Below are 20045 nucleotides of genomic sequence, written 5' to 3'. Positions count from 1 at the left end.
TCATAAGCAGGCATGAGGGGCCGTAGTCTGAGCCAGACACTAAGTTAGAGCCCTACCTATAACAAGGCCACAAATCCAGCATTTTTTATAAGTTGAGGAAAGGACTCAATTACTGATACATGATTAAGACCTAAACAAAGAAAAAAAATCCAAATCATCTTTATGTGAATTGGGATTTTAACACATCCTACCACTTGTGCATTTCATCACAGGACTGGAAGATTGAGCTAAGAAAAAAAATTTTTTTTTTATCACCTGTATATGGCAGAACTGAAACTCTGATGTCACAGTATGCAATAACAGCCAAGTCCAATTTTCATTTTAAATGGCTAGCTCTAATAGTGCAGTCCAGCTGTTATAAAACAGTACAATAAAGTGTTTGAACATGAATGCATCAATGCTGGAAAGTGGACAAAACTGGCCGAAGACTAGTGGCATTTCACAACTGAAATAAAAATATTAGAATCCTGTTAAAAACAATTGGGGCCTAAAAGGAACATTTATGGACATTGGTTTTTAACCTAATACATAAAAAGCTCCAGAAATTGCTTTAGCTTTTTCAGGAATAAATAAATGTATAATTATACAATCTAGATATCTTTCTATTGTTAATTTCAGGTCATATATTTGTTAATGCTAAGAAAGTATTCCGAATTCTCCCTTTACTGGGTAAAAGAGGAGGTTTAGCATGACATCTTAAATGTATTATGATAAACAAATGCTAGTCTAAGACCTATCAAGAGCAAAGGGTCTTAAATGTAATCAGAAATCAATTTACTAATTCCAATACTCAATTGTACATTAGCAACTGAAATGTTCCAGTGGAAACTGTAGAGCCTGGCTGGTGTGGCTCAGTGCTTGAGCATCGACCTATGAACCAGGAAGTCATGGTTCAATTCCTGGTCAGGGCACATGCCCAGGTTGCGGGCTTGATCCCCAGTGTGGGATGTGCAGGAAGCAGCTGATCGATGATTCCCTCTGATCACTGTTATTTCTATGTCTCTCTCTCCCCTTCCCTTCCTCTCTGAAATCAACAAAAATATATCTTAAAAAATAGAAACTGTAGAGCCAAAAAGCCTGTAAGAAAACAGATGAAAAAATTGTGTTTTTTTTGTTTTTGTTTTTTTTTTATCTTGAAATAAATATTTTATCATCATCATCTGAGCAGCCACTGTATGTAATGAAACTAGGAACTGAAGTTGAATGATAAATAGGACAATTTTTCAAAAGAAAACCTCAACTAATGGTCATTTTTCTATAAACACTTCTGCATTTTTATTCACTTTGTGAACTTTAACCCTCACATTGATAGCCTCTCATTTTCCTTCTGGCCTTTCCTCTGCCTGCATGTTCCATGGTCTGGCCCCAGCTCCCTGGCAGGTCTACCCTAACTTACCTTACACCCCTCCTAGTGTTCACCTAGGGCCGGGACTAAATTCTGTTCCAAGAGCTCAGAAATGTCTTTACCGACAGAACTAAGTTTGCAGGCCTGGATTCTACATTCTTCTGAAATGAAACATGCAGGGCTTGAACGGGGCTAGCACACTGTTTCCTCATTATTTCAAAAGAACAAGTAAAATATTTTAAAAATAAAAACCTTATCATAATGGAGCTCTTAAAATTTTTGGAATGGTGTACCTGTCCATCCTTAGCTTACACTACACACAGAAAGTGACCCCTCTCTCTAGTCAAACTGGGTTATATGTTGTCCCTAAAATACAACCAAGACATCTCCATCGGTAGGCTCTTGCTGCCTCATGGATATGTCTCCTCGAGTTATATTACAGACTGTGGTCATACTCTGGTATTTATTTCTTGCTTTGCTATTTAGCTTTTCCTATGCTGGCCTCCTCTCTAACAACTAGACCAGTGATGGCGAACCTATGACACGCCTGTCAGAGGTGACACGCGAACTCATTTTTTTGGTTGATTTTTCTTTGTTGAATGGCATTTAAATATATAAAATAAATATCAAAAATATGTCTTTGTTTTACTATGGTTGCAAATATCAAAACATTTCTATATGTGACACGGCACCAGAGTTAAGTTAGGGTTTTTCAAAATGCTGACACGCCGAGCTCAAAAGGTTCGCCATCACTGAACTAGACCGTAAACTGCTTGACGGAAGGATTAGGCCTTCTGTGTCTCTGAATCCCTTACAACACTTATAAAGCGCCCGGTCCCAAGATGGGTGCTCATATGTTTGCTGTTTTTATTGGCAGAGTCTACATAACAAATCACAAATGGCCATAAAAATCGGGACTGGACCCATAGATAACCTGAAATAGCATCTGACTATCCAGAACAGCATTATGCAGGCATAAGGAGTGTGGCCAGGAATGATAACAACAGCCAATCCCTACTGAGTGTTTGTTATGTGCTGGGCACTTTTTGAAGTGCTTTACCAGTCTACGGCCATACCACCCTGAACGCGCCCAATCTCGTCTGAAGTGTTTTACCAAAATGCACGTGATAACTCTATGAAGTTAACTACAATTGCTATCCTCATTTTACAGATGGGGAAACAGGCACAGAGAGGTTGGGTAGCTGCTCAAACTGGGAAAAAGCAGAGCTGAGATTCAAACCTAGGCAGTCTGGTTCCTGAGTCATAGCACAAGCATGACCCAAAACTGTCTCTCTGCAGGTAGGCCAGGGACCAGGAGAGCGTGAGCAGGGAATAACCAGGAACTAGAGAAAGAGCTACCAAAACGTCTACTATTTTCGCTGTTCGTGGGCAATGCTTACCTGGGCCAATATATGATAAATCATTTCAGTAATTAACCAGGTTCTCTGGTTTCTTGTGGTTTCAATTTTAAATGCAATTTAAAATACATTAAATTGCATTTAAATGATTAGCTCTGAAAATGACTGAGTCATTTCCCCCCTCTCATTAGATATCTAGATATCTAGATATCTATTTATATATTTATATATCTAATTATAATTTTTCCTTATGTCTAATGATACTAGCACAGAGATAAATTATTTACAATTTGTCATAAAGTAACCACCTCCACCTGGTTAGAACATGGTAAATCATTAACCTCAATGGCAAAAGCAGAGGCTCCTGACTTCACCACAACTAGAAATAAAAACATTAGTTATAGGAGAGAGAAACTATTCTGCAGAGTAAACAGTATGTGCATCCGATATAAACACGTGCAATTGTATAGGTCCCAGGCTGGGCACCGGCCCAATCTGTTAATACAGTTAAGTTCTAATTGTTTGTTTCTGTGACTTTGAACAGAAGAACACAGATAACCAAAAACCACTTTGGCATTGAGTCCGTATACTGGTACGGACAAGATTTGAAAGGGTCATCTAGAGAAGTGACAACTGTGACATAATAGCTGCCTGTTGTTTTTCTATTGCTTTTATTTCTGTCATAAACATTGGGGTAAAAAGAAAACACACAGTGTCAATGCCTATGTAAACACAGTGGTCCTCAGAGAGTCAATTCACTTTTACAGAATCATAGGAAGTAGCCCCCACCCCCAGACTCCATTCTTAGACACTCATTTCAGTTTGCTACATAAAACCACATGTGGCATTACTGACAGACTCGGGGGGGGGGATCAAGTTCCTGGGCAGAATGAAGATACTCAGATTGGTTAATACCTAGGAACCTGTCCACCCTGGTGGCAGGCAGTACACAAAAGTCCCCATTGGGTGGAACTCCAGGTGTGGGAGGACTACTGTCTCCATATCCTTCACCCAGAAAGGCCATGTCATCTTTAGCCGGGAAGGTGTGAGCACAGAGTGGATGAGGGTGAGGTGTTACACCTGCCCAGCCATGTCAGCCAGATTAACTCTGAAAGTCAGTCAGGCGGCTACTGTCACAGGCAGATCCCTCTCTGAGATGGCGGAGGCCAGGCAGCGGTTTCATTTTGTTTTATTTCAACTCATTAATTCATTTTGAGGGAGGGAAGATGGAGGGAGTAAAAGGGGGTAACTTTTTTTTGTTGATAATACAGAACCCTGAGGCTTTGAGTGTTACCACAGAGATGAATAATTCAAACTCCCTTTTAAGTAGCAGGACCCCTATTCTTAAAAGGCTGGCAATTTTTTAAAAGATTATTGTGTTCCGCGGTGTGCAGAAATCTCAAGCTTCATCAAGATGGGCTCAATAGGAAGCATTTGTATGCGTACAAAGTGGCAAATGTTATGATGATTAACAGTAAAACAAAGACTTAAGGAAATTACAAGGCAAATTTTCCTGCGGTCTTTCAGTAGTTATTTGTGTCTGCAGGTGATTTTGAATTTTATGACACTGTATTTTTCTAATTTCTCTAAAGGAGAGCTAACCAAATTCGTGGATTTTATTTTTTGCCTCCGCTTCAAAATGCCTTAGGGCTAAATCAGGCTTGGTTCAGTGGCAATCGAAGGTCTCAGAGCCTTCAGCATGTTTAAATAGCTGCTCTTCTGTTTATTTTGCACTGTTTTATCCTGTAAGCTGTCTCAAGGCTCTTCCAATATAAGCAGGAGGATTTAGATCTCAATAAATTAAAATTTGAATAACAGAGGCAATCTGGGTTTGGGGGTCTTGGAAGATTAGGATAACCATCTCTATTTCCCACTGCCATATTGTGCACGTTCTGTATATATTACCCTGAAATCAGCATCAGTCAAAATTAAAATATTAACAACAGCAATAAGAATGATAATGTTTAGATTTAAATTGCGCTTTTCAGTTTATAAAGACTTTTATTTACAGTTTTTCATTCTGTTCTTAGAATAGTTTTAAAAGACAGGAAGTAGGTGTTATGCCCACTTTATAGATGAGGAAACTGAGTCACTAAAATATTAAAACATGCACAAAACTATATGGACAAGTGGTGGCAACAGGGCCAGAACTCAGTTCTTTCCAACAGCCTTGCCATAATTTGGCCAGCTGTGTCAACATCTGTGTGCCAACAACAAGAATTTCAATCATATTTTGATTGAATTTATTGCAAATGTCTTCTTATAAAGCTAATAACAGGGACATTATAGAAGTCTAATGTTATCTCTTTTTAAAAAAGATAACCACAGCGATTATTCATCAGATCAATCAATTCTGGGATTGGAAGTGATAAGCAAGCAATGTTCAAATACCTTTCTCTAGCCTCCTCTTAATTTGATGGAAGGCATAAAAAACATGTAACTTTTTTTACATGTAATTTAACACCAAAATATTCTGTCCTGTCATTTCTCATCACTCAAAATTCCCAGGAGTTGAATTGTTAGACACAGTAGAAATAAAAACCAAGAATTTCAAAGATACAGTCTAACATTAATAGACACAACAACAACAATTAAAAAGGCTTACCTTGCAGCCTTCACATGTAATGACACCATAATGGATTCCTGATGATTTGTCTCCACAGATCTTGCATGGAATAATTTCAATTTGAGCTGCAATAGAAGCACGCAACCAGTTAATTACATTTTCTTTTAAACACCTTATAAAAGCGTTCCCAGATCAGCATTTGTATAGTGAAAACTAATAACCTGCTAAACATTATACTGCATTAACTATTCATTGCTGAACTGTGAGGGTCCCCCTAGAGCCCTGGACTAAATTATGGCTGCTCGTTATATAATAGCTTTCGGGTTATTAAAATGGGCCATTCGAGAAGGTGTTTAAGGACCCACAAGAAGGCTGGAATCAGCATTTCAAAGCCTTCCAGAACCCGAGAGTTCGCAGTTTAGGCCTCAGAGCAAAGCAGATACTAGGATGTTTCCTCCGATCTCATTTTCCATCATTATTTTTAAAAGGTCATAAATCTGTCTTGGCTGAGCACTGTAGCTCGCCTGGTCGCGAAAAATATGCTCCAAAAAGTCAAGACTACTTAGGAAAATGATTCAATTCCAAATATTCATGTTGCTTATGATGGCAAGTGAAGAATCCCTTACTCATCCTTTTTTAATTAACACAGTTGCCATGTGTTAAAAATGAGTCCATTTGTGTACGATCAAAACCTTTCATCCATAAATATAATATCCTATCTGGTTTTAATAATGATGAGTCCTGACAAATAGAATAAGTAGCCTCTAAGTTCTTTACTTTGGAAATTGATTTCCTGATATAGCACGCTTGTGTTTCTATCCAACTGATTACTTAAAGATGCCTCATGCTTTAAAAATAAATATATATATCTATATCTATCTATCTATCTATATATATGACACCAAAGTTCTCAAATATAACAACATACATTTCTAAGCAAACACATTGTATCTTGAGCAGAGCTGGACATAGCATAATTAAGGATTAAAAAATAACCAATGGATAAAATAATTAGGCAAGACAAAGTACTTGGATCAACTATGAAATAAAATTTGTATATGAAAAAAAAGAGACCCACACTGAGGTGTATATACAGGATGGCAGTGTTCACCAGTCTACCTGGAATGTTCCATTAGGGCAGGTTTATTTTCCATGGTTTTCATTACTGGATATCATATCAGATTGTCTACAAGTCACACACACAAACACAAAGGCCACGTGCCCAAGTGTATTCCATTTTCATATAGCTCCTACCTGGCCCCGTGCCTTACACAAAGCAATGATGTAAGTTACGCGATATAAGTAACACATTTACACACAGCCCACTCTTTCTTCCAATGTAATCCCATATCCTGGGATAATTTCCACAACACTTACTTTGAATTTCATGTGATGTTGTATTCAACAATTACAGCACACATGAAATTCTTGGATTTAACCTCATTATAAAGCATGTGTGCCTGCTAACTTCCTTTCAAGGGAACTAGTACAAGTACTGACCAGGGAGTGCAAGCTAATCCGAGTCCTTTTCCTACGAGTCACTTTTAGTGTTGAGATACTGAGTTTTATTGTCCAGAGTTAGAGATGGTTCAAAATATCATGTCCAATATATTTTCCATAATCCTGAAGCTTTCTAAAACCCAATAATGCTGTCTTTGTACACTGTCAAATATGTCTATTTGTGAGTTATACAACTTAATACGTTATAAGGTTCATTTAACAAAAATGATCACCTCCAAGTCTGCCTCCTTATCCTTAGCAACTAGGAAAATTCTCTATGAAATCTGAAACCTAATAATGTTTCACATTTGTGGTCCCTCCAATATTCTAATACAGTCGAGGCAAAGTTTTGTGCTACAGATTGTCTGCAACTGGAGACGAGATAGCTAACGCCCAACGTTTTTCAGGGACTCACAAAAGCCAAGGGGTAGCTGAAAGGTGATATCAGGTGAGAGTTATTGCCTGGGTTTTCCCATCTGAATTAACTAGTCTATAATGAGAACCTGCCTCCCCGACCCTGACCCCTAAGGAATCGAATAATTAGGCAACACAAAGTACTTGGATCATCTATTAAACAAAATTTATACGTGGAATAAAGAAGACTGGCACCAAGCTGCTTCTGCGAATGTCTCACCTCAATCTATACTCACAGAAATTAGACATAGGCAAACCTGGTTAGGCCCTGTGGGTTCAAGTCAGCATCAAAATTATCTGATGCAATTAAAGCAGCACTAGTGCTAAACAGGCTTTTCAAGCGTTATCCTGATTCCATCTTAACAATGGAGAGATCAACACATCTAGTTAGTCCTTTATAAGCTACTAGTGGCTCATGCGAGAGGTGCTCGCTGCCGCTTGCCCCAGCTGTCTGCCCCGCCCACCGCCCCTCATAGCTCTCCCCACTTGTAGCTCGCTGCCCCGCCCTCCTATAGCTCTCTGATGCTTGTAGCTCGCTGCCCTGCCCTCCTGATGATCCGTCATTACACATCACAGTGTAACAACCATTTGCATATTACCTCTTTATTATACAGGATGAAGGCCCTGGGCAGGCCCTATTGGGAACGCTGAGTAAAACTGTGCCTGGATCAAATGGAAAATGGCATATTTCTGTTGAGTGGGCCTGGATTCTTAGTGGATTACTCATCAGAGGTGAAATGATGACCTTTAAGCCAATGATCAAAATGCCTGCTAATGGCTGCTGTGATCCTGCCAGTGATACAGAGGGGTCTGCTCGGGATAGGAGTGGTCCTAGGAGTGCCACTCTGGCCCAGCACTCTCACCATTAGAATGGCTCATGGTCTAGCTAGGGAGAGGGTGGGTCCTTGTTAGCCTGAGTCAGGCTCTCAAACTCTTGGTCTTCAGTCTTGTTTCAGCTCCTGAGGCCCAGAAATCAGGATTTTAAAAAGATTCCCAGGTGATTCTAATGTGCAGCCAAGGTTGAGAACCACTGCCCTAGGGCCTAGACCAGTGATGGCGAACCTTTTGAGCTCGGCGTGTCAGCATTTTGAAAAACCCTAACTTAACTCTGGTGCCGTGTCACATATAGAAATTTTTTGATATTTGCAACCATAGTAAAACAAAGACTTATATTTTTGATATTTATTTCATATATTTAAATGCCATTTAACAAAGAAAAATCAACCAAAAAAATGAGTTCGCGTGTCACCTCTGACAGGCGTGTCATAGGTTCGCCATCACTGGCCTAGGTCTTCCAGATCTGGAGGACACTCAAGCTAAGATATATTTCACAAGATTTATGGAGGCCAGTGAGTCATCTATACTCACTGTGGATGACTTGTATTTTCAAGCAGGAGGCCATCTGTCAGCCACTGTATTTGTGCTTAGTTCCAGTGGGCAATGTGGGACAAAGAATCAGAATTCATTACAACAAGCTTCACTAAGAAGCTCATGATAATTATGGTAATGGGAAGGTTCTCCAAAGCAAGGTTCAGGGGTTCTGGCTGGTCCGACCAAACTATTCTACTAGCCTACCTCCTGGGGAGCAATCTTATCTCAGAAGACAATTTCAGTTACAAGTGCTCTTTAAGAAATGACTGAAATACACCTGCTCCAAAGAGTAAACTCGCTGAATGTGATCTGATCACACATGTTGATATTTCCAGAAAGCAAACATTTGCAGATTGGAGCAGGGCACTCAGCCTCCCATTTAATCTAACAATGCACAAAAGCCGCCCCCTCCACCTTTTAGTCAATTTACAGAATTCAACAGTAACACTGAGAATAATTAAAAAAAAAGTAGTCATTGACTTGCAAATTTTTCAAAAGGAAGGCAGTTTAGTTTCATAAATTTTAATTTTCAGTCCAATAAGAGGGAAAAGGCAAAAAACCCCTTGCCCTTTGCTGTCCATCCCTCAGGCTTTTCCATTTTCCAACAGGCAGTCTTGTGTCTTTTCAAAATAATCTTCTTTTAACACAAATTATGAGTCTTGGCCCATAGATATACTGCACGCATGAACTCAGCCAGTATTTCAAAGGATGAGTTCTGTCAGACACCACTCCTGTCACAAGTATATTGATTAAATTAGCCCACATACATATTCATCTCAGCAAAGAGGTTTATTGTGTGGGGGAATATCTGAAGCAAGAAGCACACAGATAATCATGAATTGGCTTAACAATGAACAATCTTGCTATGAAAAATTCTAATTTGCCTACATTTTCAGCTCTATTGCCTAAATAATTTGCTCTCTCATGCGCCCTGAGTAATTCAAGCAGGCGCTCCACACCTGCAGAGGCAAATTTCTGCAGTTTCAAGGAGCTGACAACAAGCGGCAGCGGGGGCGTCAGGAAATCTGACAATGCAAGTGTGCTAATTAGCCAAGTGGTCCTTGGGCGGGGCTGTCACTGAGCCTTGGATGCACTTCCACACAAAGTTTGCTTTTTGCTTTTAATTATAAAAGGGACAAGGACATGGGCACTGGCATTCTAACACCGCATTTATTTCTCAGGACCTATTGTGGGATATATCTTGGTCTTGAGAAAAATGTCTGTTTTCCCAAAGAATTAAAAAAATACAATAGTGTGAGTTATACCCATCACTTCACTCTCAATAAATAGTGAACATGTATTGGTGTTTATAATGCAAGGCATTGCTGCATTTACTTCAACAATCCTATGAGGTTGGTGGTATCATTATCACCATCATGACCATCTACATGTTTTAAGTGAGAAGACAAATTCAGAGAGGCTAAATAACTTGTCCAAAGTCAGAATGCTAGGAAGAGATAAGACTGAAATTTGGGCACATTTTGTCCTTTTGTCTAACTAAAAATTTAGGGCTCCCACCCGGCCAGTGCAGTTCAGTGTGGTTGAGCTTTGACTTATGAACCAGGAGGTCATTGTTTGATTTCCAGTCCGGGCACAAGCCTGGGTTGCAGGTTCGATCTCCAGCCCAATCAATGATTCTCTCTCATCTTTGGTATTTTTCTCTTTCTCTCCCTCTCCCTTCGCCTCTGAAATCAATAAAAATATATTTTTTAGAAAGTATTTTATTTTAAAAAAATGTAGGGTTCCCCCTTCTCACCATTCTTCACTGCCAAGATCCAATCTCTCCAGTAACAAACATCAGGAGATTACTGCGCTTGGTATGCAACCATTACCAAGGATCAAAAGACATGTTATAAGTAATTTGGTTAAACTTACGTACTATTTCGAACTGATATCAAGATGTCTTTCTGGGAGTTACCTGACTAGTTTAAAACTGGAAGTAATCATCAACCTTCTAAGTCATTCTCCTCAATTTTACAAAATTCCAAGTAGTTTTTGACCTTAAGGTGTCTGATAACAAGTTTTAACAATTTTTAAGGCTGGGAAAGTTACTTAACCTCTCTGAACCTCAGTTTCATTTGTGGAGATTCAATGATATGATATATAAATGACACAGCACATAAACGATTATTATATATGTATATATATATATATATATATATATATATATATAGTATATATTCTATATATATGCACATCACGCAGTTTTTAGAAATTGTTGGCACTCAACACACAGTCATTATTATTATTGTTATTGTTGATAAGAAATCCTGCCTTATAGCGAAATGAAATTATTTTCTGCAGTCCGTAAGCTCTTTCCAAAGTGGGGATAGAGAAAAGCTGCTTAGCCTCCAAATAATATGACAGGCAGTTCATACCAGCCACCACAGCAATCCTTTGCAGCACTGGCACTTAACTGCCTGCTGCACACAGTGCATGTGGCAATCAGGTGTGGATATGTCCTATAGAATTTGCTATTAATAATGGTAAAAAGACTAAACATTTTGATGGGTTCATATAAAAGTAAACTTATATGGACCCAAGGTTACCCCAATAATACCTTTCATCTAGCTCACTTGCACAATCACATATTTTCTTGCATTAGACTGCACAGGGCGGGGTTCCTGCTGGCTTGCCAGGAAATGGCTAAACCCTGGATACGCCCATGAGAATATGTCACATAAGAATGGCAAGTAATTTCGTGTGTCTTGCAAAAATGGTCAAGAGCTACTGCTTTAAAAATACCTTTTACGTCAATTTGTTGACAGTGTTTTTTGTTTGTTTGTTTGTTTTTTGCTTTTCTGGAGGGAAAATATTGAGGACTTTTTACTTGCTATGTTACATACTTCTGATGTTTGAAATTTTTACAACCAGCATGTATTACTTTTGTAAGCAGGAAAACCAATAAAGATTAAAAAGAAAAACCCCAAGGCATTTGATTTTATTTTCGGTAAAATGGCTTGAGTCCTTCATGGATTAGTCACTTTATTTTATCCCCAGTTCAAAACTGCTGGGTATTAAAGGCTCTGCATGGCCTGACGACAGCCCGGTGTGCATGTCAAGGCCGGATGGTAGAGTGGCGTAGCCTTTGCCTGCTTCCCTGAAGCAATGCTGGGAATTCCTGGCTTCTAGAGTCTTGTGGCCCCTCTGGTCTGGCCACCTCCTACCTCCAAGGACATTGTGTCCTGCCCAGTGGAGCCCAGGCCAGGGGGCACACGTAGGGGCTGACATTCATCTGGTTGTGAGTCCTGCCACAGAGGCTGGAACAGCCTGGCTAAGGGAGCCTTTTCCTAATTTGTCTGCCCAGATGGGAGCCTTTTTTCAAACCATCCTTCTAGAGGTGGCGCCCTCCTCTGCAGTGTGCAAAGGTGCTGTGTGTGGTGGCTGTGGGTACTCTTGCTGCTGCTGCCCCTGAAAGCCCTGGCCACCCCATACATGGGTTTGCAGAGAGCTCTCATTACATCTCATGGTGGCTTCGAACGATTTGGCTCATTTTGTCATCCTGGACCCTGGCTTGGAGTGCAGCATGAATGTCTCCCATGACCCAGCCCAGGCTTGTTCCATGGTCCTTCGGGGAGGGAAGGGCTGAGTTTCAATTGCATACTATGCAAACGGATAATCAACTTATTCTGCCATTGTGCCCACTAACTATATCCTAAATATGACATTCATATGCTTCCTTCGTCGAGTCTCTTCTTCCACTGATTCTGGATTCTTTCATGACAGTACCTGATCCTCACTAAACATCACCTAAGCAATTAGCCCCCTAATTGGAAAAGCCTTTCCCCTTTGGTATAGACTCGTGGTCATTTCTGGCAGCAACAATAATGCCTGACATTTGCAGGGTTCTGTAAGTTTTTGTCCTCATTAGCTTGCTTAGATTTTGGTGCTCACAACAACCCTGAATAGCAGGGGGGTATCGTTATGCCCATTCTACAGATGTGGAAAATGAACCTCAGGAGGATTAAATGACTTATGTCTGGATTTCCTAGTATCTACATAATTGTAAAGGCGGCCAGCCATAAAGCAGACAGACTTGGTGTTCCTTTCCTTTTAAAGATTATTTGGTGCCTTTAAATTTATGTTATTATCTCCCTGGGGAACTCAAGGGGCGGTGATATGAGAGTAAGAAATGGCGGTCTATCCAGCTGAGAAGTGGAGGTGGCAGTCCTTCCAAGGCTCCATCAGACCCTCCACTCCGTGGATGGCCGCAAGCAAGTCACTTGCATCTCCACGTCCTCCATCTATAAAATGGGAATAATTCTTACCTCCCAGGCAGCTGGCGGTAAATGAATGCTCGCAAAGCTCTTTGAAGATGAAAAGGCCTACATAAATGGGAGGGGAGCTTTAGGAAGCTTGGCATATCATTCTTGGCAAGGACCAGGGCGCCGCGCCCTCACTACCCACTACAGGCTCTGCCACAAGGAGAATACTGAATACACGGAACTGTAATTTTCACCTGCTAGCTAGACTGAGTTTTTTATTGTTGTTTTTTTTTTAAATTGTTGGTTCCTAAAATGCCTTCCTGAGAGACTAATGCATCCAGATGTTAGTATTTTAGTCTCTGCTTGAGAGGAAAAGAGCATATCGAAGGAGAAATCACCTCTCTATACCAGCTGTCACCAGCAAAGTCACTCAACTAAACTCTCACCCGGGCTTGCATGGTTTCGCAGGAGCATCGTGGATATGGCAAGATCCCCATGTATAAATACAATAAACATATGTGTCATCCTCTGACATCTTGAGCCTTAGTATTAAGTTGATATCTGACTCAAAGGGCCCTGCCAAACTGAAAACATTAAAGAAAAAAGTCCCGTGCCTTACTTGGCCCCCTCCCAAGTCCTATCCCTTACCTACTGTTTAAAACCACTTCTTAAAGGCTTTAACGTGACTGTGGTTTCTGCTGAAAACACAACAGCTTTTTAAAAATCATTGATACAGACACATAAGCATGCCTTAAACAACGGAGAGGTCAAGAATTTGCAAATAAAATAGATGTAAAATAAAAGACAAAATTGGGGTTTTGGAACTTCAACTATTCCCTTCAGTCTTTATACAGGTAAAGGCGCATAAGAGTTAAAACACAGGGCCAGAATGCCCCATCGAAATTCAAAGAAAGCGGAGCTGTGTTTGCAGGAAATCTCTGAAGCATAAGGACAACAGGCACATCTTCTCATGTGGCTTTCTGAGAATATGCAGCCAGTTCTGACAATGGGAACAGAATATTAATCCTTTGTAATATGCTTCTATCCCTACTAGATTAAGCTTTCCAGAGAAACTGACTCACATTCCCTGATGCATATGTATCTCTGCTAAAAGCCAAAAACAAATGACTTCTTTGTCCCTAGACAGGGAAATTCTGTCAAATCAGAGAGAAAGAAGACTTTTCATATAGAGGAACAATGGATAACTTTGATTTTTAGAATAATTTCTCTCTAGAATTCTCCTACTACACAGTTATACACAAAAATACCTAAATTTGAGGCAATTGACTCTTTACCTTTTTGGGTAACTAGATAGTAACCAACTAACGCCTTGAATAAATTAATTGAACATCAAGAGAAGCAGCTTCCCAACTTCACTTCGCTTATCCAGTGCGTCAAATCTAGAATAAATTATCATCCAATAGAAGGTGATGCCATTAAGATCAGCAATACGAGTAGTTTCTTCTTTTTTGGTTTTTCAATTTAACATATCTATTGCCTTTGTAAACAATGAAACATATTTGTTGCTGAGAATTTGTGGGGTTTTGAGAAATCAGGGACCAAGACAGAGGTATCGGGCCATTTGGCCAAATTACTCCCAATTGGAATAAGGTCCCTCTAAGATTTTAGAATTAACTGCATTTTTTTTTCCATATATAATTCTGGAAAATCTTCTAGGACCTTGAGATCAGAAGCATCTAATAAAAATCCTCCTCTTGAACCTCTCAGTGTGGGTTAACTGTCATTTCATATCAGCAGGAAAGAGAATCCACTTTATAGTACTAAGTGGTTAGACTCTGCTGAAGGGAAATTCCCAGTAACTTCTTTTCCAACTATGGGTGTGTGTCCCTTATATAATTCTGGATCGTACTAGACAAAAAAAGTCACAGAACTGCCTCTAATCTTATCTAGCAATCAACCTCACTCTAGATACCAATACCTTTTTCCCCTTAACAAGAACAATTTTGCCACATTTAGGTTAAGTCTTCCTTTGCTCACAGTTGAGAGCAATGGGGTCAGTCAGCTCTTTGCTTTCATCATTCAGAGTCTGTTTTTCACAACAACAGAAAAGAACATCTTTAAAAACCAAACCAAATCTGGAGATCTTATCTCATTTCTGTGTAGCCAAACGCATCAGAATTACTTTTACTGCATTTTATGAAATAACCTTCCTTTACACAATTCCCCCTAAGTTCTCATATCTAAGCCCAAGAAGATAACCACTCCATTTTATAGCTCTCTTATCTTTGCATCTGCCTATGCATACCTCAAGCTATACCCATTGTATAATCTTGGTACTTCTATTTAGATGCTTTTACTTTTTTAAATGGGTACATATAATATAAAGATAAACAAACCTGGTGCTTCAATTACAAGTCCAAAGACAGGAAAATGTGTTGACACAGAAATGAGTCATAACAAATAGGACATTTATTTAAATCTATATTAGTTCTATGACTTCTATGAGTATGGCATAGAGCATATAGCTTAGCATATATCATTACAGTTCACTGAATAAATCATTCAAAACATTCTGTTTGCCTCAGAATACTCCTTAAAGAGCCAAAGTCTTCTACCTCAAAAGTCAGCCATTGATTGCTAATTCCAATTGCACAATTTCTATGACCACTTATAGTACCATCACAAAAGTCAGCTGGATGCAGAGATGCAGAAGTGGGTCAAAATAACAGGAATCTAGGTTAAGTCACCAAAGCTTACAAGGTAAAGGAACCCATTGCTTCTTTCCATTCGCTTGGATGGTTTTTTTGATGATCAGTTATTGTTCATTGAATAGATCACTTAAGAAATATTCCCCAACCAAATTAAGTTTGAATTCATGGCAAAAGATTGGAAATAATTATAACTTTAAACCTTGAAAATACATTCACACTTCTCTGTATTAAGCCATAGAGGACTAAAATGACAACAGATCCATAGTCATAGTCATAGACTGGTGAAACCAAAACCTTCTTGGTCTACAGGCCATTTTAGTGGGTGAGGATGGTTAAGAGGATAACCCCACAGCCCAGATTCCCACTTAATGCTTTCTCCCACTTCACAAAGTCTCCCTACAATTAACTGGGAGAACAGAACTTTGGGCAAGAGACCAGGGAAGGGTCTGGGCTTATTAAAAATCACAAGCAAATTACTTAGACTTGCCAGAAAGAGAAGTGTACCAGGTAGGTGTTGCCATATTAATCATTTTAAGGCGGTAGGATCTTGAAGGATCAGTGAACAACTCCCCCTGGAAGAAAAGTTCTACTAGGTTCTCAACCTACAATTTCCAGGATGTAGCCAATGACATAAAAACAATAGACATGGCGAGTTCTAAGTTTTCAAATAAATACATCAAAGATGCACCTCAGGAATGCAGTTCAATGTTGTTGATTTTTTGAAAATTCTCTTTCATAATGCTTTTCTAAGACAGGCAGTGCAGTCAGGCCGAGGAATAACCAGACAAATGGCCTGAGGAGTGTGCTCTCACACTCTCTCTAAACACATGCTCTTTAAACTTGCTTATTAGAGAAACATTTTCATTCTTAATTAAAATATATAAGATCAATCAGAAAACAGATAACAATGCTTGCTGAAATCTGACGCACATGTATTGCTATGGCCCATGCCAACGGGGAGAAAGCAGAGCAGGAGGCTGTGCCTTCAGAGGAAAGGGAAAGATAGAAAAAGGCAGCAGCGCCTTGGGGACGTTAAGCAGCTGTGAGACATGAGGAGAAGGAATGCTCTGGACCAAGGTAAGAGATTGACAGATTTATTTTAAGAAGGTCTGACATCTGAGCATCAATTTACAGACTACAGCACCTAAGAAATATCATCCCCCTCCCCCAAACAAAGGAAATGTATATCTTGGGTGTTTATCTTGAAGCTACCTATTTTTATGTAAGTCATGCCCTGGAGGTGAGGTAAGAATGCCATAGCCATGCGAAGATAGCAAAATAAGGTTTGCAACATCATCCCATTTTCAGTTTCTACTCCTGGAGTCCAAGGAGCTTCTCTTGCCTGCAAACATTTCATGACCCATCCTGAACGTCCTGCTATCAGCCTTCCAGCATTTGGCAATGTGTCTGCCTCGTGCGTGAGTGAGTGTGACATTCTCATTGGAATAAGTGCATCTTCCTACTTTGCAGTAAAAGCGCACCATTCACACACTTTGATATTTCAGTAAAACAAGGTTTTGAAGTGCGTTTCACAAGTGACAGTGGCACACTTCACATCAGAAGGAAACGCGGTCTGATGGCTAACAGTGGCAGTGGCTATAGGCACATCTTACTGTCCCAGCAGGAGCTCAGAGTAGCAGGTCCCTTTTAATGCCAATGGCTGCTACCATCTTAAATCATCATCATCATCCACACCCACACACATCACACATTTCGCACACTCACACCCAGCTCCATCCAGCTGCTAGTCCCACCACCACTTGCTGAGAACCTGCATGACTAGCATCAGGGATGCAGAAGGTACATAGAGCCTGCCAGCACCCCTCCTCTTGTTACATTAGCTTCACTGTGTACGAATTAGGGATGGAAGAGAAAACTTTTTTGAAAGGAGTTGAGTACAATCTTGAAGGTAAAGTGTCAAGATTGAGTTTGTAAGCTCTAGAGCCTGGGGTTGAATCCCAGCCTGTCACGTACTAGTCACGAGAAATTGAGGAGATTTCTTAACCTGTGCCTGATCTTCCTCACCTTGAAAAGGATCCCTACCTCATTATCTCATTATTATATGATGCCCAAATACAGTGCCTGTTGAATCAGTGCCTAGCTCATAGTAAGCGCTCAATAATGTTAGCTATCATCATCACTTACCTTTTTTTAATGTTTAAAAATTGATTTTTAGAGGTAGAGGAAGGGAGAGGGAGAGGGAAGGAGGGAGAGAGAGAGAAAAAGAGAGAGAGAAAGAGAGAGAGAGAGAGAGAGAGAGAGAGAGAGAGAGAGAGAGAGAGAGAAACAACTATGTGAGAGTGAAATATAGATTGCTGCCTTCTGAATGAGCCCACAACCTGGGCATGTGCCCTGATTGGGAATTGAATTAGCAATCTTTCTTTCGGTGCATGGCACAACACTCAACCAACTGAGCCACACTGGCCAAGGCAACCAACATTTATCTTCTAAGGATGGTGGTATTTGGCAAGAGCTGCAACTGGAGCTGAGGGAATTATTAGAAGAATGAAGAGGGATAGGTCATTATGTTTCTTTTAGTTGAAGACTTGGAGTTTAGCAGCTTTATTTCTAATGCAGAGGCCTAACAGAAGCGACAGCAGGTACAAAGCATGACTGGAAGAAACCAGTGCGCATTATGTCAGCTGCCCACTTTGTGGGAAAGCCCACAGCCTGGCCTCTTGGAGAGGTGGTACGTGGAGGAAGAGAGAGAGAGAGACCTCTAAGAGTTGTGTGGTGAAGTGGGGAAAAGACTGGACTAAGGTTAGGAGGCTTCTACCTGTGTAATGAGCAACTTTTACAAAACACCTGTCACACTTTGTGACACCTTCCTCCAGGGCTCAGCTCCCTCATCTGCTCTCGGGTAAGTGCTGCAGACCTGGGCCTGCTATCTCACACTGCCATTTGATGAGTAAGAGTGAGTCAAATTGTCATCTCCCTAACAGTAGACACATCTTTTTACAGCAAAATCCACCAGGTGCCATCTAGTCAGGGAGAAGTGGTGGGAAAAAGTGGAAGAGAAGCTCACCTGGCAACCAATTCGTCTATTTTCTCACATTTTGGTTTAGAAAGGGGAGCACCCTGAAGTGTTCTCATCATGTCTAGAGTGAAAGGTCAGGCAGAGTATTCACTGGAGTAGAGCACTCTGTTCCAATACACCTGCTCCCTCCTTTTTTTGTCCTCTTAAAACACACACAAAACAAAACAAACAAAAAAACACACCACAATGTCTACTACTACCAATCAAAGAGAATTCTTTTTAATACCACACCCTGTCAGTATAGAAGAGACAGGGCAACACAATGCTAACATGGTATTGATGGAGAAGAAAGTACTTTTTTCCCTTCAAGGTAAACAATGTCAATGGAATGTGCTAGGACAGATGTAAGCTGTTTCTTTCTCTTTCTCTCCTTCCCTCTCCCTTTCTATCTCTCTTTTGCTCATTATTTGTTTATTTCTCAAAAGAAAACATTCTCCGTCAGTAAAACATTTTAGGACCTCAAGCTACATGGTCCGCAGCTACACTGTCTAAGGCAGGGGTCCTCAAACTTTTTAAACAGGGGGCCAGTTCACTGTCCCTCAGACTGTTGGAGGGCCGGACTATAGTTTAAAAAAAACTATGAACAAATTCCTATGCACACTGCACATATCTTATTTTGAAGTAAAAAAACAAAACAAACGGGAACAAATATAATATTTGTATTTGCATGTGGCCCGCGGGCCGTAGTTTGAGGACCCCTGGTCTAAGGCATTATATGTCAAGGACCAAGTCCAAGGCCATCCCAAGGACATCAGGCACAGAGAAGTAACTTCTGAAGCAGGGTCTGGTGGGAACACAGAAGCATACTCAGCAGACAAGTGCCATCCTTGTGAGATGTCGGGGAGCCAGTGTCCAGAGCGGAGGCTGGAGTGAGGCCAATGCTCCAGGAAATTAACCCAACTAGTCACCATGAACTGCCCTTATTTTGCCTTCACTGCTATTCAAAGGGACACAACGCAGTCACTGAAAGCAATTCCAAGAAATGGAGCTACAAGAAAAATTTTTAAAGGCTTAGAAAAAATCATCTGAAGAAATGTGCAGACTTCCAAACTGAAATTCTGAATGGGACAGGCTTTTTTTTTTTTTTTGGAGGGGGACGAGGGGTGCATAATCTTGGTATGTTTGTTTAAAAAGAAATCAGTCACACCTCAAACACATCCATCAATAATCAGAAAGACAGCTAACATCTGACAGGAACTATTCATTTAAAATATCCTTTAAAATATGTCACAAGAATAAGCTTGACTGGTCCTCACCCATCCCCACCCTCTAACATAAACAAATAGTCTTTCTATTGAAGCCAATTTGTTGTTCTTGGAATCAGCTTTTTGAATTGTCAGTTAGGCAAGATGAACTGATAACCTGACCATAAAATTTACCATTGTCAATAGCAAGTCAGGTAACTCTTACCAAAGAAATATTTCAAAATGTTTCTTGAGCGTGAATTCATCCATCTATGACACTGCAAGTCTTTCTCCTGCTCTGGGTCTGCTGAAGTGAATGGTACGCAAGAGGGACATTTCATTTGCCAATTAGATAGCACAGTCCATTTTAGAGTGAATCTATTCTTTTCTTTT

General features: G+C 40.2%; 1 protein-coding gene across 4 annotated transcripts in view; it reads right to left on the bottom strand.

Moving 5' to 3' along the window:
- RORA (RAR related orphan receptor A) overlaps positions 1–20045 on the bottom strand; it is a gene marked incomplete at its 5' end in the record, with an annotated part of 724182 nt that overhangs the window by 28024 nt on the left and 676113 nt on the right. For all 4 annotated transcript variants that reach the window (XM_081094737.1, XM_081094736.1, XM_081094738.1 and 1 more), the window contains one exon: positions 5309–5394. In XM_081094737.1, coding sequence (XP_080950863.1) covers positions 5309–5394 — 86 coding nt within the window. The remainder of the gene's footprint in view (positions 1–5308; positions 5395–20045) is intronic.

This window comes from Myotis nattereri, assembly GCF_964212035.1.
Source record: "Myotis nattereri genome assembly, chromosome: 1".
NCBI lineage: Eukaryota > Metazoa > Chordata > Mammalia > Chiroptera > Vespertilionidae > Myotis > Myotis nattereri.
This window is presented reverse-complemented; position numbering and strand designations above follow the sequence as displayed.